Source organism: Heptranchias perlo, chromosome 8, assembly GCF_035084215.1.
Source record: "Heptranchias perlo isolate sHepPer1 chromosome 8, sHepPer1.hap1, whole genome shotgun sequence".
In the NCBI taxonomy this organism is placed as follows: Eukaryota; Metazoa; Chordata; class Chondrichthyes; order Hexanchiformes; family Hexanchidae; genus Heptranchias; species Heptranchias perlo.
The window spans coordinates 31,865,188-31,887,470 of record NC_090332.1 but is presented as its reverse complement, the minus strand read 5'-3'; the positions used below and the strand labels follow the sequence as shown (position 1 = coordinate 31,887,470).

At 39.0% G+C, this 22,283-nt stretch overlaps 1 protein-coding gene across 3 annotated transcripts in view; it reads left to right on the top strand.

Annotated features, from left to right (window-relative positions):
• kctd3 (potassium channel tetramerization domain containing 3) overlaps positions 1-21,920 on the top strand; it is a 71,818-nt gene extending 49,898 nt beyond the window's left edge. For all 3 annotated transcript variants that reach the window (XM_067988904.1, XM_067988906.1, XM_067988905.1), the window contains 9 exons: positions 2,968-3,083; positions 9,218-9,305; positions 10,006-10,122; positions 10,940-11,110; positions 12,872-13,027; positions 14,390-14,486; positions 14,601-14,785; positions 16,400-16,538; positions 18,429-21,920. In XM_067988904.1, coding sequence (XP_067845005.1) covers positions 2,968-3,083; positions 9,218-9,305; positions 10,006-10,122; positions 10,940-11,110; positions 12,872-13,027; positions 14,390-14,486; positions 14,601-14,785; positions 16,400-16,538; positions 18,429-19,008 — 1,649 coding nt within the window. In that variant the 3' untranslated portion in view covers positions 19,009-21,920. The remainder of the gene's footprint in view (positions 1-2,967; positions 3,084-9,217; positions 9,306-10,005; positions 10,123-10,939; positions 11,111-12,871; positions 13,028-14,389; positions 14,487-14,600; positions 14,786-16,399; positions 16,539-18,428) is intronic.
• Positions 21,921-22,283: the final 363 nt, after the last annotated feature.

The window sequence follows — 22,283 nt, the reverse complement described above, 5'->3', positions numbered from 1 at the left end:
CACTTTCTGATAGCCTCCCGTAGTGTTAACAGTTAACAATATGAACAGCTGATTGAAGCTGTCTGAAGTCTCCATCAGCTGTTTGCACTGTTAACAACTATGGGAGGCAGTCAGAAAATGGAGACTTCGAGCTACATTCAGATAGCTTTACCAACCACTTTGTATAGTGAGAAAATTGCGCTAGCACAAACTTACCTGCTATATGCAATGAGGACTGTATAGTGTTTAAAATTTTGCCTTAAATAGCAATCAGAGGAAATCTTCCTTTCAAGTCAGCAATTTAGCATGTAAGAAATTGTCACCATTTTCTAATTTTGGCATAACTTCCAAATAGCATTTTAAATGCTCAAAATCATATAAACTAAAAAAAAATCAAAGTCTAGGAAAAATCCACATAATATGTTTTTCTTACCTATCTAAATTTTGTTTTGATTCAGACTAACTCCGATGTTGAGAATGTGTTACTATTAGTGGCTACTAGCAGGTTTCTCGTTGTATGAAAAGCTTTATATATTACACATTGTCTGGGGAGCTTAATGAAACATCTCATTTAGACTGAATTTTTGCAATGTAGAATGAAACATCAAACCTCAGTTTGTGTAGTAACAGTGATAATGAAGACCCAGCAATAGAGACATTGTAGAATAAAATCTGACAGGAAGGTTTGTTAAACAGACTATGTGTGTTTCACAGTGACCTCAATGTCACCGTGTTAACTGGCTAACACACCATTGTAAAGCATTTTTAAAGAAGTTCTGCTTATTGAGGACTGAGTCTCTAGTTGTATCATTTGCACTCCTTTGTTCAAATGTTCTGCTTGCTTTTGCTCCAACTGATGGCTATTCCTAAGTTAAACAATGTTTAAAATCTGATGCACTGTAATGTCCCTTTTCAAAATCAAATGTATCAGATCCATATAGATCAGTAAGTGAATCTTTTGGAATTGTATCTCAATTATATTAATGACAATCACTTGAAGCGTGCATTATATTGTGTTTTTATCACAGCAAGGATTGTATTTGCATTCTGCTTCATCTTGTGCCAGAGAAATTACTGGCATGGTAAGCACGCTTTTCTCAATATATGCACGTCTTGTTCAATTCTGTGTAATTAGATATGGGTGAGGATAAAGGAATCTTTGTCTAAAAAATTATAACATTTCTGATATACACAATGTTTGATTCTATCACCAACACACTATGTTCTGTTTTCTCTGAAGTTGAGATAATGACTGGAATTTTCCGCCTCCCATAGGAAATGGATTGCGGACCCATTACATCGGTTCCACGCCCATTTTTATGGCTGTCCGGTTTTCTTCTGCAAGTGGCGGGTGGCATGCAGCACATCCATCCATATATGGGCGAGCGTATTGTAATATTCAAATGACACAAATTCTGCATTTTTTTGTCATTTGTGCCATAGCAGTGCTGGATGCAAAAGACATCTGCTTGGCCCATGCATCTAGCATTGTTATATGAGTGGGTGTGGCATTTAAATTTTAAGGCTCTTCGAGCCAATTCAATCCATCATGGAGTGATTGATTGGACTGGTTTAAGTGCCAATTTTGAAAATGTTAAGAATTTTCTTTGAAAAAAATTAACTAGCAGAACAGAGGCCACTGGCCTCTCTCCAAGCCAGCTAAAGGCTGGGAAAACCTACCACACCAAAGATGCATTGGATTCTACAATAGTGGTAAACCTAGCTCAGTAACTGAAAACAAATTCAAGTATTAATTTTTTAGAATGCTGTCAGTTAATAACATTATTGAACTCACTGATATGTGAATGTGTTTACTTAGATTTAATATTCTCTCCACCTGGCTTCCTATACCATTATGGTCCCTAGTTTGCTGAAATCCATTATCAATACACAACTTATTCATTCATTAATAAAGTTGCTGAATGTAAAACATTTTGTTTACAATTCGGTAATCCTGTCGCTCCCAAAGATTCTTCCTTAAAAGGGAGCACTTAGCACAATGCAATGGGGCTTTGATTATAAAATGGTGCCACGCTAAAAAGGCCACAAGTTCACATTCCAACACTTCAGTGGGAGCTTAAGCTCTTTCCGAATTTTATTTGAGGGTCCTTGACAGTAAGCAGAGTTTGAAGGCCACTGTTAAATGACACACATTTCTAGAAAGTGGGAATCACTTTTACACGGCCAGTGCAAACAAATTTATGCCAGCACCTTCCAGAACTCTACAGAACATTCCTGAAAGGAAATTGCCCAGTGACATATTGTATCTATTACAGTCTGTCTCCTGTGGTTTCACACCTTCCATGCTACTTAAAGGAAACACAACTCCCACACTGCTCCTCAGGGTACTTCACCCCCCTCAGGACAGCACTCCTGTCATTTTTCATGAAGTACTTTCTCTTCCTGGCAGCTTTCAACGCTACTTAAACTAAACAGGAGAGACACTTCAAATATGGAAGGAGTTGGTATGCTGTCGTGGATAATTTTCACTGAGTGCATCCTCCCTCTGGAGTAATCTGCCCGCTTTGCATTCATTTTCTCTGTTCCCTTGTAACTCTGTACACATGAATGAAAAGAAATGTAGAGTGGCATTGCTTGTAGGCCTGTTGTTTACTTTTGGATTTGCTAGCTGACTGCAGCTGCATTGCATGGCTCAAATGTGCAGGATGGTCGTTATTCTTAGGTATGCTTATAGAGGGGCAATAAAAAAACCACAGCAATCGCAGGCCTTTATCTGAACAGTAGTTCCACTTAAGAAATCTATAGATTTAAGCAAATTTGTGATATAACATTTATTTTAATTAATTGCTTGCTAATTGAAAGGGGGAAAGGCCGTCTTAGTGTGAGAAGAGGGTTCCCACCACAGAAAGTGATGTTACTACCTAATAACCTTGAGGGCCAATAATACAACTGTTAACCTAGAATGATAGGATTGCTGTGAGGTGTGGAGATATAGCAACAGACTTGTCTGCTTTTTTTATTTTGTAGGTGTATTTAGTCTCGGAGTCCCAGTGGATGCACTCTTTTTTATTGGGAACCAGCTGGTCGCAACCAGTCACACTGGGAAAGTAGGAGTGTGGAATGCAGTCACCCAACACTGGCAGGTGAGCTGCCTCCTGATGGAAATTTTGTAAGCTTTTATTTTCTGTATTTCCTACTTTTGAATCTATGCTGGCACCATCAGCTAGGCATATTACAGGATGAGGTGACCATAACCATTTCACAGCTACCTCACATTCCTAAGTTGCAAATGCAGAATGGTACAGAGTTAATAATTTTCAATATCCAGGATCATGTATTTTATAAACATGAAGGTTTATTAAAAGTGTAATCCACAGGGATTCATGTGCACAAATGGTTATACAAATGGGGTGCTGAATTTTCCTATTGCTCTTGGCAAACCAGTAACTTGGTAATACTAGGTCCTGCATCAAAACTCCTGTGTTCCTTCATGTCTTATGATATGCAACATCCAACCACCAGTGAAAGTTGGGGTGGGGTGAAATTATTTTTGTTTATAATTTTACTGTAAAAATTGCTGTAAGTACAAAACAGTAGGTTAGACGTAATGGGCTGAAATACTGCCACCGGTGCAATTGAGGTTTTTTTGCCACTTTGCTGGTGCAAAAGGTTAAGCAATACACCTGAAATTTCAGTTAATTTGAATAATTATGCCTAGCTGCTCATGCAGCTTTACACTTATGCAGGGAGCAAGTCCAACGGGATAAATAGGAATTCTGGCCAGCAGGACCAAATTAAAAAGATGTGCATGTTTAAAGGTAAATATCTACATATGTGGACAAATATTTATTTTCAGTCTTTAGCAAGCTTAAATAAATTTCAGATATTTTTCAGCCTTTGCCAAAGCTGGGAGGGTAAGATAAGTGTCGAGACTAAATTAAGTGAAAGGAAACCCAATTTAGAGACAAAATAGATTTTGTGGGCAAGTGAAGGAGTAGTACAGCACCCAGTACCCCTGTTTGAAGGATGGCTAAATGGACGTGCAGCTGCATAAGATGAGTGTGAGGAGCGTTGCCCAATTAAGCACTTCAGGGCACTGTCCCCAGAGGACACCAAGGCACCATTCCTGGCAGCAGGTGGTAAGCTGGTTCAACACTGTGTACCTTACATAGGAAGATAGGAACAGGAGTAGGCCATTCAGCCCCTCGAGGCTGTTCCGCCATTCAGTTAGATCATGGCTGGTCTGTACTTCAACTCCATTTACCTGCCTCTGCACCATATCCCTTGATACCCTTACCTAACACAAATCTGTCAATCTCAGCCTTAAAAATTTCAATTGACCCAACATCCACAGCCTTTTGGGAAAGAGTTCCAGATTTCCAATATCCTCTGTGAAAATGTGCTCCTAATTTCATTTCTACATGGCCTAGCTCTAATTTTAAGATTATGCCCCCTTGTTCTGGATTACTCCACCGAAGGAAATAGTTTCTCTACATTTACCTCATGGAATCCTTTTATCATTTTAAAGTCCTCTATTAAATCACCCCTCAACCTTCTAACCTCAAGGGAATACAAATCATGTTTATGCAAGCTGTCCTCGTGATTTAATCCTTTAAGCCCCTTCTGATGAATCTGTGCTGTACCCTCTCCAAGGCCAATATATCTTTCCTGAGGTTCGGTGCCCAAAACTGAACGCAGTACTCCAGGTGGGGTCTGACCAAGGCCCTGCACAACTGAAGCATCACGTACTCATTTTTGAATTCCAGCCCCTTTGAGATAAAGGCCAACATTCCACTAGCTTTTTTAATTACTTTTTTTTTAACCTGTGCACTAGCTTTTAGTGACTTGTTTACATGGACACCTAAATCTCTTTGCTCCTCCACAGCTCCTTCACACTTCCCCACATTGAACTCCATCTGCCATGGATTTGCCCATTCACTTAGTCTGCCTCTGTCCCTTTGTAACTTCCTGCTCGCATCTACATAACTTACTGTGCCTCCTAACTTAGTAACATCTGAAAACTTGGATACATATCTCTCTATTCCTTCATCCACCTTATTAATGTATATGATGAAAAGTTGAAGCTAAAGTACAGAGTACTGGGGAACATCACTTGCCACATCCTGCCAATCAGAGAATGTTTACTTTATTCCTACTCTCTGTCTCCTTCCTCCCAAACAATTACCAGCCCATGTCACATTACCTCCGATTATGTGCACTTTTATTTTTGCTGCTAATCTCTTGTGCGGGACCTTATCAAATGCCTTCTGGAAATCCATATAGAATACATCCATAGGCATAGTAACCTCAAAAAAATTCAACTAGTCAGACAAGACCTACCCTTCACAAATCCATGCGGACTCTCTTTGATCAGCTCATACCTTACCAAATAATCAGTCACTCTGTCTCTGATAGATTCCAGTAACTTCCCCACAACTGATGTTAAACTGATTGGCCTGTAGTTACTTGGTTTCTCCCTCCCTCCCTCCCTTCTTAAATATTGGAGTGATATTTGCAATTTTCTAATCCAAAGGCACAATTTATGAACCTGGAGAGCTTTGGAAAGTTATCTGCAATCTCCTCACCTATTCCTTTTAATACCCTGGGGTGGAAACCTTCAGGCCCTGGAGATTTCTCTGTCCTAAGACCCATTATTTTCTCCATTACCATTTTCTTTACTTATATTAAATTCACCAACTTCCTTCCCCTGACTTATTTTTCTACTGCTGGTATTTTGTCCTCTTCTTCCATTGTGAAAATGGACACAAAGTACTCATTTAGTAAGTCTATCATTTCCTTATGCCCATTATAGTCTCGCCTACATCTGTCTTTAATGGGCTCACATTCTTCCTTACCACTCTCTCTTAGTATATTTATAAAAGCTTTTGCTGTTAGCTTTAATAACCCTTGCAATTTTTTTCATATTCTCTTTTTTGCCCCTCTTATTACTTTGTATTCCTTTGTTGCTTTTTATAGCTCTCCCAGTCTGCTGGATTTCCACTTTTTGCATTTGTTTTTATTCTTTTCTCTTAGCTTGATACTGTCTCTTACCTCATTTGTTGACCATGGTTGCTTAACCAAACAAGTGGAGCCTTTGCCATTTAGGGGTATGTACTGGTTTTGTATCATATCAAATACTTTCCACTGTTTGTAGATTTATCCATTAACAGTTCAGCACAGCTTACTGTGGACAGTTCAATTCTCATCCCTTCAAAGTTTGCCTTGTTTAAATTTAAAACCTTGGTTTGTGACTCTCCCTTCTCCCTCTCAAACCTAATATAAAATTCAGTTGTATTATGGTGGCACTGTGCAAGATGTTCCCTTACTGTCAGATTGTTAACTAATTCTGGTTCGTTACTCCTCACTAAATCTAGTATGGCCTGTTGGCTCGTCTGTTTTAAAATATTATTCTAGAAAACTGTTACATGCTTCCGATCTCTGTATTCATACATCTTATTAGGAGGTCTATAGATAATGCCTACCTAAGTCTTGCATCCTTTTCTGTTCCTTAACTCTACCCAAACCTGCAGGACCTGGAAATAGCAAGAGACTCAGTTGACACGCTTAATGGAATCGATCAAGCAAACAGTGCCCTTCAGCAAATGCATCTCGACAATCCATAGATTGCTTCCCACAAAGTGTTGCTTTTTCCACATGTACCTCTCACCCATGCAAAGTTCTCGCTCAACCTTACAGCCCATTCTTTGCATCTCATGCGTAACCATATCCCAAGAGGGCACACCTTCAAGATACAGTGTAGAATTGTAAACCTTACTGTAGGCAGATCTTTCAAGGCCATTACATCAAGTTAGTTTAGATCAACCCAGCTGCACTATGCACATGTAGTGTAGTTACTGACACCTAGGTTGGCATGTCTGTCACTTTGCATGAGCTCTTTCACCTTCCAACCTCTTGAGACAATTGTTCTGCTGGTGCAACGGATGCCACCTTGAGGGCTCAATCCTAACCTCAAAAACAAACTCCCTTGTGAAGCCTCCTATGACATAATCAAGAAGATCTGTGGATCAGCCTACTTGGGTAATGGTGGATCTGTGCACCTGTCTCAAATAAAGGCAGACACCCCTCTGATGAATTCTCTGGAAATCGTTCTTGTCTTCCAGCTCCTAGAAATGATGTGGAGATGCCGGTGATGGACTGGGGTTGACAATTGTAAAAAAATTTACAACACCAAGTTATAGTCCAGCAATTTTATTTTAAATTCACAACGTTGTTGGCTAACAACGTTCACCTGAGGAAGGAGGAAGCCTCCGAAAGCTTGTGAATTTAAAATAAAATTGCTGGACTATAACTTGGTGTTGTAAAATTGTTTACAAAAGCTCCTAGAAAGCAAGAGGAATTCTACAGGAATGTCCATCCAAAAATCTGGGCTACTCCACATTACAATATAACACCCCTGATTGATGGGTGGTGATATGGGAAAAAGGAAAAATGAAAAAGTAAAGGAAACTGAAATGCAAATAAAACTACGGTCTAAAAGAAACTTAACAAAAGAAACCAAAACGTTGGAGACAAATTGAAAAAAATACTTAAGTCCTAGGCAGATACAACTTCAAGAACAGGAAGCCACTTCTCGTGCCTACTGAGTGGAGCTGTGCTCAGTGATGCCCCCACATTGGTAAAAACCACCAGGATTTGTGGGGCAGGGAGGTCCTAGTCGTAATCATTTTTTTGGAGGTTCGTGCTGTGGAGCAATGTGAGCCACCTGCATCCCCAGTAGAGTATCAGTGGAAAACCTGAGGCAGCATTTTTAAAAAACAAATTGGACATAAGGCCTCTGCTTCCTGTTTTCTGCCCCCTCTGTGCCTGGCACACACCGATGCAGGGGAGTGGAATCTTAGCCCCATTGTCCTTTTACCTCTGACATAGGAACAGGAGTAGGCCATTCAGCCCCTCGTGCCTGCTCCGCCATTTGATAAGATCATGGCTGATCTGTGATCTAACTCCATATACCTGCCTTTGGCCCATATCCCTTAATACCTTTGGTTGCCAAAAAGCTATCTGTCTCAGATTTAAATTTAGCAATTGAGCTCGTATCAATTGCCGTTTGTGGAAGAGAGTTCCAAACTTCTACCACCCTTTGTGTGTAGAAATGTTTTCTAATCTCACTCCTGAAAGGTCTGGCTCTAATTTTTAGACTGTGCTGCCTACTCCTAAAATCCCCAACCAACGGAAATAGTTTCTCTCTATCCACCCTATCTGTTCCCCTTAATATCTTATAAACTTCGATCAGATCACCCCTTAACCTTCAAAACTCTAGAGAATACAACCCCAATTTGTGTAATCTCTCCTCGTAACTTAACCCTTGAAGTCCAGGTATCATTCTAATAAACCTACGCTGCACTCCCTCCAAGGCCAAAATGTCCTTCCAAAGGTGCAGTGCCCAGAACTGCTCACAGTACTCCAGGTGCGGTCTAACCAGGGTTTTGTATAGCTGCAGCATCACTTCTGCCCCCTTGTACTCTAGTCCTCTAGATATAAAGGCCAGCATTCCATTAGCCTTCTTGATTATTTTCTGCACCTGTTCATGACACGTCAATGATCTATGTACCTGAACCCCTAAGTCCCCTTTGGACATCCACTGTTTTTAACTTTTTACCATTTAGAAAGTACCCCGTTCTATCCTTTTTTGATCCAAAGTGGATGACCTCACATTTGTCTACATTGAATTCCATTTGCCACAGTTTTGCCCATTCACCTAATCTATCAATATCGCTTTGTAATTTTATGTTTTCATCTCCACTGCTTACAATGCCACCAATCTTTGTGTCATCGGCACACTTAGATATGAGACTTTCTATGCCTTCATCTAAGTCGTTAATAAATATTGTGAATAATTGAGGCCCCAAGACAGATCCCTGCGGGACTCCACTAGTCACACCCTGCCATTGACATGACCTGGGTTCATCTAACTTATGGGATGAAAGTATTCTCTGTCTGCTGATTGTAAGGGTTCCATATGAAATAATTCAGACACACCCAACCAGTTCCTAATAGATGTGAGTCTACAGTAAATTCATCAATCTTGATTGTAGTGCATGATCAATGGGCAGTGTAACTTGATGCTTTTAATGTCTCTTTGTTTATTTGGTAGCCTTTCTAAAATGACAGAATTTTCTTTATATAAATGAGATAAAATATGTTCAGATAATTTTCACAATTTTTTTCTTTTGGTTATGAATGTTTAAATTCATCAAGTGAAAAGATCAAAAACTGTGATATAAATGTTTCACCTGAAATTCCCTGTTCAAATATACAGGTACAGGAGGTCGTCCCTATCACAAGCTGTGACACAGCAGGGACATTCCTTCTGCTGGGCTGTAACAATGGATCAATATATTACATAGGTAAGAAATCTTTTGTATGAATTTGAAATCTTTTGTTATTAACCTCCATCGATAGGTTGCTAGAGTGGAGTCAGGGTTAGAAAACTGCACGGGATCTTCATGGTGGACGTCACAATGGTCATCTGATGTTCAGAATGCTTTTGTTTCTCTTTTGACCCATAGGTATATGATGAAAATTTGTGGACCATCTATTTGCTAATTTTTATTACCCATCATTGGGGCCCTCCTTTATGGTGGATAATAGAGGATCCACTATAAGTCATTACAACCATTTGATGCTTGCCAAGAAGTTGATGTCACATCTGTGTTTAGGTTCACCTTATCTTATCTCATTGTTTCAAGTTTTATCTGATTAGCATTATGCAGTTTCAAGTATTCAAATTGTGGGCTACTTGCTAGAGTGCTGACATCCATCTTTGGAGCTTATCGCTGGCATTTTTGTACTTTGTCTTGTTACATACTTGACTCTGACCACCTTTTTTTTAATCTGACCTCTAATATTCCCATTTCTCTTCTGATATGTTCTCTTCTCCCCACCACCCCCCAACATATAATTACCCTCCGGTGTGTCTGTTGTTCCGGAATGTAAGCATTAAAGTTCGACATCTATTCCAAATTTGATGGTTTTAACGTTTTATTTTTCATCTGCAAATTATGGCACATTGGTTAGTAATGCTATTGATCCCACTCTGTATTACAGATATGCAGAAATTCCCTTTAAGGATGAAGGATAATGATCTTCTGGTGACTGAACTTTATCATGATCCATCAAACGATGCCATCACTGCACTAAGTGTGTACCTCACCCCAAAAACAAGTATGCACATTACCAGTGACCAATTTAATATAGTCTGTTAATTAAAATTGCACAAATGTAGTAAAACAGCAGACAGTGTCATGTAAGATGGGGACACCACCACCAGCACGTTCCTTTCCAAGTCACACACCATCCTGACTTGGAAATATAGCGCCGATCCTTCATCACTGGGTCTCCTTACCTAACAGCACTGTGGGAGAACCTTCACCACATGGACTGCACCGGTTCAAGAAGGCAGCTCACCACCACCTTCTCAAGGACAATTAGGGATGGGCAATAAATGCTGGCCTTTCCAGCGCCGCCCACGTCCCATGAATGAATGAATGAATAAATGCTGGTGTCGGAGGGTGGGGGGGGGGAAGAATCATTTGTAGTGCCCAGCAACATTGACAGAAGAGGGAACAAATCTTTTTAAGGTGCCATTTAAGCTGCAGTGGCAGCGGAAGCGGAACTGATGATCTCGCCTCCCCTTGACTTGGAAGAGGTGAAATCAGCCAGGCTTCCTCCTCCTGATCATTTACCCATGCCCCTGCTGGAAAATACATGTGGATGTTGTTGAGGTCAAGATTGGGCTTAGCTGTGATATCCTTCATGATAGACTAGCTTACCAGTACTTGCTGTCTAGGCTTACACGGGCTGGCCAGGTAAGGTACTGAAGCTGTATGTCAGCACAAGTCGATTGCCTAACAAGAAAAGAGGAACGAGAAAACAGGACCTGGCTGAACAGTTGTTAATCTTGTAGACTTTTGGATGTTATCAAGGTTTGAAAAGTTTCAGCTAATATGTGGTCAACAAATGTATCTTACTCTATTTATAGGTGTCAGTGGCAATTGGATTGAGATTGCATATGGAACCAGCTCTGGTGCAGTGCGTGTGATAGTCCAACATCCTGAAACTGTAGGGTCAGGTCCCCAGCTCTTCCAGACCTTCACAGTTCACCGCAGTCCAGTCACTAAAATCATGTTGTCTGAAAAATATCTGGTGTCTGGTAGGCTTCTGAATTTTGTTTGAACTTGAGGTGGCTTATGTCTATATTTTCAATAAATTTGTTCATTCATTTTCTTGCCACTTAAGATTTACAGCCTTCCATATTGTATATATTACTTAGAGAGTGCAATAGGTGTTGTAAGTCTTTTCAGCTTTCTCAGTTATAAATAATCCAAAATATATAAATAATCTGACCGGAAAACAAATTAGAAAATGTAATTCCTTAGAAATTAGAATGGGGAGAGATAACAGAAGAAATTTTAGGAATAGGGCGGAGCGCTGTTTTTCTCAGACTGACCCCTCTTTTTCTCAGACTGACCCCTCCTATGCAGGTTTTCACTATATTCAATGCCTTCTCTTTTCAGAAGTGCACCTTTCTAATTGTCTCTTGAACCAATTGATGTTGTCCATTTCAGTGATCTTTTCTGGTAACTTATTCCACCACTCCATTGCCCTTCAGATGAAAAAGATCTATTTCACTTGCCTTCCTGCTTCTAACCCTAATTTGTTTCCTTTTTGACCTCTGGTGTTTGAGCCCTTATTCACATAAATCAAATTACCTGGATCAATGTTGTCAATTACCTTCATAATCTTCAGCATTTTAATTCAGCCACTGTAAGGTCTCCCCTTTTCTAATGAAAACAAGCTGGACTCTCCTTAACCTTTCATCATAACTGAAATTCCTGATATCCAGAATCATTTATTCCTTACCAGTCTTGAGGACAATAATATCCTTCCTGTGATTAGGTGACCGGAACAGCACGCATTATTCCAGATGGGATCTGGCCTTATAAAACAATCACCACTACCAAATTTGATTTGTACTTTATCCCTCTCTAAATGCAACCCAGTACATTGCTTTTTATCTTATAGCATTTAATCGCTGTGCTGATGGTCTCATGACTTGGTGGCAGTGCCATATATAAAGGGACTTATTGTGCACTTCTGTGCAAACCAGATAGTGTGATTCATGCTTTAATACAATAAATGTTTGCCAAGAGCTGGCCTAGTGTGACTTTACACAGTGAAACCAGTGCACTCAATATAAGAATGATCAGGGTCCAGCCGAGCTTTATACCTTAATTTGGAAGGAATAGTTGCCATCGAAGTCTTTAGCAATAAGTGCTAACAGCTTTCTGTTTTGTTTACAGTAATGTAATACATGTGAAATGTGTCAGGTGTAGCTTTCCTGCTTATTATTACTCAAAGCAGATTTCTATTTGGCATGTTAAGGTTTTAATGACTGACCTTACATAATACTTATCCGTTGGCTTACTGCTTGAACTACCTATTCTTTCACTTCTACATTTGTGAAAATTATATACATTAATATTGTTACAGATGGCCTCTGTCAAGACGATGGACAAGAATTGCTCTGTTTGCTATTTATAATGAGATAAAAGCATCGATAAAGATTTCCTCTGGTCAGTATTTATAGTACAATTGTAAGTGCATTCGAAAAAATTACAATTTTGCAGGAAATAATGACCAGAGCAAATCTTCATGAATACATCTATGAGTTGGTACACATTTCTTCTCTGTATATTGGGTTTATTCTCTTCTAGGCGCTAATGTAAACAAAAAAGTCAGTGTATGAAAGGGGGGGGCTGCCTTGTTCTTGTACTGACTTTTGTGTTCACATTGACAAATATACCCCTATAATTCTAAATGTTAATGGAATGAATTGGAATATTTTCTGCTTTCCTTATTTACCTCTGAGGGTCGGATTTGACCTGCTATGATTAATGCCTTTGTCCTGCAGTGTGTGCTGATAATAACCATGTGAGAACCTGGACAGTCACTCGTTTCAGAGGGATGATCTCCACACAGCCAGGTTCCACCCCACTGGCTTCTTTCAAAATACTTTCACTGGAGGAGACAGAGAGCCATGGTAGTTATGCAGCTGGTAATGACATAGGTAAATATCAGGGTTCAAGAGATAAGGCCATTGATGTTAAAATAATTAGAAAATATAGCTGAGGACATCCAAAAGTTAAATGTTGCTTGGTTGTGTTAATTTCCAACTTTTGATGATACTTCAGTATTAATTTCCTCCCCCTATCTTTTGCCTCGCTTACACCATTGGAACTCTGTCCTTTCACCTCAGAGATTAAGCATGAATGCACCTACTAGGTTGAATTTCTCTTTCTAATCACTACCAAATAATCGAAAATGATTTAAGTTTGAGAATCTGAACTAGGTTAAAAGTGGATGTGGATCTACTGTAATTCAGCACTAATTTGTTAGTTTTTGTCTGAAAAGCCTTAAGATTGGCAGGTGTTACAAATGCAAATGGTACTTGAAAAGCAGAACTATGCTGCTGTGTTGCATTGTTGGGACACTGTAAAGATGGCCTCACTTTCCATCTGACTTGTGCTATAATGTGGAGATGCCGGTGATGGACTGGGGTTGACAATTGTAAACAATTTTACAACACCAAGTTATAGTCCAGCAATTTTATTTGAAATTCACAAGCTTTCGGAGGCTTCCTCCTTCCTCAGGTGAATGTTGTGGAAATGAAATCCTCGAACCCTTCGCATTCATAAATCACAGAACAATACCTGGTGATTACAGATAGTCTTTCCAACTGCCCGTTGCCAAGGCAATCACAGTGTGCAGACAGAGAGGTGTTACCTAAAAGGCCACCGAATATACAAACCACCAAAAAAAAAGAGGCAGAAACATAGAAAAGACAGCAAATGACCCGTTATATTAAAAACAGATAACATTTGTTCGCTGGTGGGGTTACGTGTAGCGTGACATGAACCCAAGATCCCGGTTGAGGCCATCCTCATGGGTGCGGATCTTGGCTATCAATTTCTGCTCGACGATTTTGCATTGTCGTGTGTCTCGAAGGCCGCCTTGGAGTATGCTTACCCGAAGGTCGGTGGCTGAATGTCCTTGACTGCTGAAGTGTTCCCCGACTGGGAGTAATAGAGTAATTGACTGTCATTCCCTTGGTGGTGGTGGGGGGTGTGGCGATTGACACATACAAAGGACCTCTGGAAAAGGTAACCGTGCAAAAGCTCTTAAATCATTTAAGAATCAGTGACTGAAGTGGGGGGGAGGGGAGACTAGGATCTTTCTGAATAGTTGGGCTCAAATAGCCTTCCTTATTTATATTTATCTTGAGATCTTTGGCTGATGGAGATAATGTGATGTTATTTTCAGGCTGAGAGTGTTAAACTGTTAAGCATTAAACTAAACTGTTAAGAGCTGACTTTGTATATTGTTTGATTGCAACTTCACCTGAACGTTCCTTTTATCCTGTGATTCACAGGACCATTTGGGGAGAGGGATGATCAACAGGTTTTCATCCAGAAAGTTGTTCCAGTCACTAACAAGCTTTTTGTTCGCTTGTCCTCCACAGGGAAAAGGTAAAGCATTAGCAAGTCTGACAATCTGTTCCTGCATCTTCAGGAATGATTCATATATTATGATTAGCATCTTATTACATTAGAAATCCTGCTATTTGATATTTTTGATTCCAGGATTTGTGAGATCCAGGCAGTGGATGGCATGACAATAACTGCGTTTACCGTGAGGGAATGTGAAGGTTCTAGTCGAATGGGTTCTCGACCAAGGAGGTACCTCTTCACAGGCCATGGAAATGGAAGCATTCAGATGTGGGACCTGACAACTGCTATGGACATGGTAAACAAAGGGGAAGAGAGAGGTGAGATAAAAACCTATTGAAGTTAAAAAAAAACGCAGTTCAAAGTTGCAGCATCCTCCTCTTTGGTATATTTACTGATGGTAGCTGCTGAAATAAGAACCCTCTAGCCTAAATTTCTATTAGTCATAAGTGTAGTAATGTCCTTTGCTGCTGGTACTTGTAAAATATGTCCCATTGAGTAAGTACCTTCAAAACAGGAGGTGAAAAATTGAGTGAGGGGAAAGAAAGTTTAAGTTTAGCATATAACTAGATTTAACACGCTGTTCAAACACAGTGTTGAGAATAGGGTAGAACATGGATAAGCACACATCTGAACCAGTTGTAGAATTGCAATGTTCTGTTGTGTTCATAATTTTGTTCTGTTTGTAATCTAGGTATTTAATTCCATGGCATATTAGCCATATATCTATCAAGATTTAACGTCAGGCAGCAAGGAGCAGAGGCTCCTGAAAATACAAAGGGATTGCTGTGTTACGTTGCTCAGTCTTGAATGGTTTCATTTTCAAAAATCATCAAGTTCCCAATATGTATGTTTGTGTATACAAGGTGTAGTACTTTGGTAGCTTCTACCTGCAGGGTGCAGTGCCATTTTTAAAAAAATGCTTACATTTTATGGTGATTATCCAATATATTGTGCCGCATGCTATGGTGATTGTCTGATATCCAGTGATGTGGTTGATATTCTAGGCGACCTTTGCGGATCTTTTTCCAACATGGGTGTGTGCTAGACATAAATCATCATCTGAACAATCCATATGTATTGTATGAATGACACAGTTGTGTGCAATGGCTCAACTGGTAAATTCTAGGTGACTGGTAAATAGCCATGACCTTAAAGTACAAACCTATATTATTCTGCCACTAGCATATCAGAATTAATGGATAGTTCTCTATGAATTCCGTAAAGAATATTCAATAGTGGAATACCAGATAGTTTGCAGGAAATTCTATTGAAAATAATGGGTAACTGTCAGTGAGTTCCATTGCAAGTAGTGGATAGTGCTTATTGAGAATCCATTAGGAGTAGTGGATCTCCAGGAGGAATTACAAGACGTAATCCATTCGGAGCTATACGAGACATTATAAGTGGCAAGTTCAAAGTTAGAGTGCTGTATGATCATTGCAAACTTGAAATTGGAATTCCCTGTCACCAACAACAATTTGCAATTATATAGCACTTTTATTGTAGAAAATCATCCCAAGGCACTTAAAGTCACTCAGTTATTTAGTATATGCGTTCATGTGTGTGTTTGTGTACGCACATAAATGTACACACATGTGGGACTATTGTGTGTATTGCTGGATTATTTTTAGTGGTGAATTTTGCTGTAGTTCATGTTCCTTGTCCTGTATATAATCATAATGTAAATAAAGTGATCTAACAGTTTCTAGCTGTTGGAAATACACATGTGCCTTTATGATCTTGGCTAAAATAAATGCAGATATTAATATAGAGTTTAACTTAAGGCTACAGTTAAAAGTGAGGCACTCTGTAGAGTTGTGAAATTGTCCCATTTTTGGAGTCCTCTTTATAGAACAAATGACTAATTTAATTCACTACCAGTAAAAGGATATACATGTGGTTCATGAAATAATCGATCCTTTTTCTTGTAGATGTTGGAGGCCCCACGGAAGAAGAGCTGCTAAAGTTGCTGGATCAGTGTGATCTGAGCACATCCCGTTGTGCTACTCCCAACATCAGTCCAGCTGCCTCTCTAGTACAACATACCAAACTGCGGGAGTCGAGCTCAAGGTAATGGTTATCAAACAGACTATTTTATTTGCTATCTTTTAACAGCAGGAGCCGATTCAATGAAGAAGAAAAAAGATAGTCCCAGTGGAGGTAGAGGCTTTTCCTTGCTTTTAAAGTTTTTACATTTTTATGTTATATGAAAAATGCTGCCACAGCATTTCTGTTAAAGGCTCTTTGAGTTATTATGAAACATGTTCTTATTTGGATGCTTACAAGTGTGGGTCCCTGATGCCCACCTGAAATGAGGTAGGTCCCAGTTCCTGTCGCTTCCAGAGCTGTCCATTTTTCCATGGAGTTCTTGAAGCACTGCAAAGTTTTATTTGGGGGGGAGAAGGGGAGGAGTGGTGAGCTGACAAATTTCATCTAAATCTCCTAAAATCTGCTTTAAACACTTGTGAAATTCATCGGGTCCCCCTGACTTTGTGATGTTTCAGGAACTCCATGGAAAAAATGCATTCTATAAAAAAACATATAATCTTACTATCATTCAACACCGTAAATATTTCCTATTGGACTGTTAACTGAAATCTTGTTTTGACCCTAGTGCCAATTCTGATGCAGTGGGTAATATGTCTGGATCCTTGTTTAAAAAAGACATACATTTGGCTTCTACTCTGTAATACCATCTTTGCATATGTTTAAATGTCACATTTGAGAAATATAGGCCAGTTACTATTTAACCTGATAAGACAATTGCCACAAAACTGACTAGTAGCTGAAGGATAACAGTAGCAACATTTTGCATGTTTTAATATTTTCTGACTGCATAATGCTAGAGCTATAAAGTCAGCTTTTGTGCTTCAAAGAACCAAAGGCTATGCAATAGAACTAGTTTATCTCCCATGGCATTGCTCATGAGACAAAGAAAAAAATGTTTCTTTCTGTAACTGTCTTTCTGTCTTAAATTCTCTAATTATTTCTTTCTCCTATTCAGTGTCTTTCTGTCTGTCATCCACTTTTTCTGTTTACCTCTTTCTCTGCTTTATGAACAGTTTCCATTCTCATCTGTTTTGTTTGTCCTCAGCTTTCTTGCTCTTTCTGCAAATTCCTCCTTCCCTCTTTTTACTTTTCTACATATCTCCAAATCTCTCTGTATGCCTCTCACATATTTCTCTGTATGTCTCTCTGTACCAAATGTATATATATCTATCTGCTTATCTTCCTTTCTCACTTCCCACATTTTATGTTTTTCGGTATATCTTTTCCACCCCTCTGGATCTCTCTGTCTCCTTTTACTTTCATTTACCATGGAAAGCTGGAGCCTGACTTGGTGACCCAACCCTCTGGTAGCCATAGAAATGATCTCACCTGTGCCTAAGTATGAAGGAGGGAATAAGTAAGGGGAGTACTAAATTGCCTGTAGAGGCTACAAAAATGGGAAATGTTGGTTTCAATGAATGATATGGGAGATTGAAATGCATCATTTGCATCTACACCAGCCAGTGCTTTTTCTTTATCTCTGCATACCCTTTCTTTGGATTGGAATAAAAGTAGGCCTGAGAGCAGTGAAGGGAAGTGATGAAGAGCAGCAACAACACACTGTATTGGTCCACTTTCAGGCTGGCAGAGGGCAATTGCAGCCAATTTGAAATAGCCCTGTCCATTGGCATATTTTGTGAGAGTGCTGAAATGCAAATTTATGCCCACGTCCTTCACATGACAACCTCCCAATCTGAAGAGGGAGAAAATATAATCTCCAGAATTAGCAAGGAACTAACATTTTAAAAGCCAGTAATGTAAAGTTAGCAATGCTGCGGAATAAAATGGGCAGAATTCTTCTAACAGAAATGAGATATTCTATAACATTTTGTTGTTGTCGAACACTCACAAATAATTTTGCTCACAAAAAGGTAATCTCTGATTTTCTTGTTTATATTTTTTGCCCCTTAGTCTTCAGCTTCAGACCACAGAGGCTCTTCACGAGACTGCAACATATGGTTCTGTGAGACCATATAGGGAGAGTCCATTGCTAGCAAGAGCAAGGCGGACAGAAAGTTTTCACAGTTACCGGGACTTCCAGCCATTTACATTCAGTAAAAATATATTGGATAAAGGGAACGCTGTTTCTGAGAGTGAGTTTTCAGTACAGCCAGAGGGTGAGCCAAAAGGAAGGAAACCTGGAGCTGGAGAATGTGGCACTAGTGACAGAAGGAGCCAGGTGACTGACACTCGAGGAAGCAGGAGTCTGGATGGGCCACCAGAGGCTCTGAAAGCTAGTGAAAGTGTGGCTGACTTCAAGAAAAAGGTGCAGGATGAAGAAACTGATAAAGTTGAAAACAAGAAGAAAAATACTTTTGAAGGAGGGTTTTTGAGCAGGAAAAAAACTGTTGCAGTGCAGCAGTTGGCATCATGCCCTGTTGCTGAAGCAGGCAATGAGCCACATGGTGGAGGCTCACAGTCACCAACAAAGGTAGCCACCTCTCCTCGCCACAAGAAGGCCGAGGCTTCATGCCAAGACCACAGTTTGTGAGATATAGTCACTACAATGGAAATTTTGATTTTACTTAACAAGGACTCATTATAATGCTACAGTATTCTCACACACATAATTGTACACTAAATTCTTTTTCAAGTTCAAAGAATTATTACATAATTTTGTTTTTTTGTCAGTATTACTTATTTTTAAAGTTTTTGGTTGCATTATAGTTCTATTAATGTATATTAGTGTACACTAAACACCAGCATAAGCATTGTTATGAAAACTGACACAGGGAGGTCCCTCCCTAGTGACTGAGCCTGTTGAAGTTTGTTTTTACTTGTTAATGCCTTCAATTGGCTGACTTCCGTTGTAATCCACTCTAATTTTTGTATACTATTTGTGCAGCAAATATCCATTCCTACAGGTATATTGAAGTGCAAATCCCATTCTCATTGTCTATGTCCATTCTTTGCTCTGGGTGGCTTCAAATTGCATTTATTTTAAAGGTGATGTATAAAAGTTTAGAAACCTGGGGAGAGAATGCTACTGAAGCAAACATTTTTGTAAATATTGATATCAATACATTTTCCTAGTTTTAAAATGCTATAAGTTTGTGGTCGCAATAAATAATCATTGTATATTATAAACGTTCTCTAGAAGATTCCCAAGTCAAAAATGCTACAGACATGATTGAGCTATCTTGCATAGATGTAAGATTACTCAAGCAAAGTACTCAATAGAACAACATTGCTTTTATTATATGGGCTGTATTTAATTGTACTTGGAACATGTGTGGTACAGACTGTTAAATAATTCATCATAGTCAGTGCTTGTTTTTATTTTCACTGCAGTGAACTATCACATGCTGACTGATGAATTAGCAATAACATCAATAGAATTAATTTAAAGGCTATTTGGATGATTTTTGGTTGTAGAAAAATTCTCTTAAGTACAGCATTGTACTCTGAGTTCGGAATAAAGCCAGCTTGAGATGTTAACCAAACCATCTTTGGTTTGATAACACCAGCAGCAGAGATTATTCTAATTTATGGGGAGGAAACAGAGGTTATTAGTAGAGGCCATAATTTCAGTCAGACACGCCCAATCAACTTGGTTGGCATGAGGGTGTGTTTGGTACATGCCCAGATGAAGGCCTTTTATTCTATCGTTCAAATCAAAGTTGATCTTTCTGCTTAGAAAGATAAATTCTATGCAATCTGCACAGTGCGCGGAAGGAAAGTCCAGCACTGGTCATATGCACAAAATTGATAGAGAAACCACTAAATTTTTTTTAGATGTACTATACCTTAATGAAGGGTCCTGTAATATTAGAATGTCCATGCATTTTGAATTTAGTAGATTCTACCTCACTTCTATCTCTTCTATGGTGCCTCTTGCTGTGGTCAGTCCTTATTTTTTTTCTCAATCTCTTGTCCAATTTATTGTTAGCTTTAAATTGTGTGCCGTTTATTGTTCTGTCGTCATGTTGGTCAGATGTAAGTGGCCAGTGCTCTCTGTGAATGGCCTGTGAGATCAAAATCCACAAAACTGCAGCAGCAGTCAATGTATAGAATGGCCATTGGAACCACATAAGTTTCACTTTTAAGCACTGAAATTAAACAGACATTTACCACTTTTTAACCCTGCTTACAAGAGGCTTTGTGGTGGTGCCTAATCTTTAGTTGAGTGGACTATGTAGTTACTTAGTTGGTAAGGTCAGAGAACCTAACAAATTTTGAAAACCATAGGATAAGGATGAGACCAATTATCAAATTTTGTTTGAACAGCCAACATATGAATGCATTTGTGCATAAACTACATGTCGGGAAAATTTCTTGACTTTAAAATACAATACTAGTTACCGATGCCAGTGTATCCTGTTTACTTACTGATGCAAGCTGGTTAACAAAAAATCCAAAATTTCTGGCTTCATATAAATAGCATCATTTGTGTTTGCTTAGGGTGGAGGGGAGAGATCTGGCAAACAGACAATAGCAATCTACTGCATGTAAAAACTGAAGATGATATACATCACCTTGAATGAGCTGAACCCTGAGGCTAGTGTGTTTTAGTACAGTACTGCATAGCTGCTCTCGATAGCAGAGTCCTAATTCTCTCCTATTCCACCAAACTACCAAAGCCTCAGAATGGAAGCTTGTTTTTACCTTATCAAAGGTTGCATAGACAATGATTTTGACCCACTTCAATCCTCTTTGGACAAGTTCTGCCTCTTTAAATTTCCTTATTTCAGTGTCCTGTCAGCATTCTGTTTACTTTGTAAGATCACAACCAAGGTGGGAATTGCATTTCTCAAGTAAGTATGGTATCAATGTTAGAAAATACCAGAAGAAATAATTGCTGGTAACCAAAAATTTCCAGGAGTATGAAATTTTTGATTCAATTCTCGAGAGTCCTAACTAACAACTTCAAGGGCCTGTTAGAAACTTTCAGGAGTTTACATTGCCTGTGGATTGTTGTATCACACCAGTGACTGACAAAATCAGCACTTTTCAAAAAGCAGTTTGCACAGCTCTGCAGCAAAGAACTGAATTCTTGGGAGTTGAAATTTCTGTTTTAATGGGAGAGTACCTTTTATCTTTATAATAATAAAATCACATTCTCAGAAGTTGCACATATCAAAGCTGTGCATTCCTGCAATTTTGTTGTAAATTCCTAATTCTGGAGAAAAATAGGTATTTTTCATTTTCATTAAAAGGAATTTCACTCCCTGGGACACTGGTACCACTGTTTTGAAGTATTAAGCACCCTGATCCCTGGGTTAGCAGAAGCTCTGAGAAACAGCAAGGAAGTGAAGGATTTTTCTTTTACAAGATGCAACTAAAAATGTAATTAATTCATGTAAAATTGCCTGATGACAGAGTTTCGTAACTGTTGCACTCCATATCGTGTTCCATCGTAATGGATCCAAGCGATAAATTAAAAATACAGCTTGTTAAACAATAGTGTGTGTGGACTTGGACTCATTAATGCCCATGCAGACAAAACTGTGTTTTCTGATATCCTATTTAGTTAGGGTTGCCATAATCTATTTTTTTTCAGTGTTCTGTATGGAAGTTTCTACAACGTAAACCAGTTTCATTTTTTCTGGAAAAGTCCATTTTTTTGCTTAGTTCTATGTCCTATGTCTTGGAGTCATTAGTCACATTGAAGTTAAGTATTTTGGTGAGTGTTTATCAGCAGCAAAGCACTTTACAGACAATTAAGTACTTTTGAATTGTGTCACTTGTAATGTAGGAAACTCGGCAGACAAATTGCACACAGCAAGCTCCCACATATTTGCTTTAACATCGGAGCAGCATAAATGT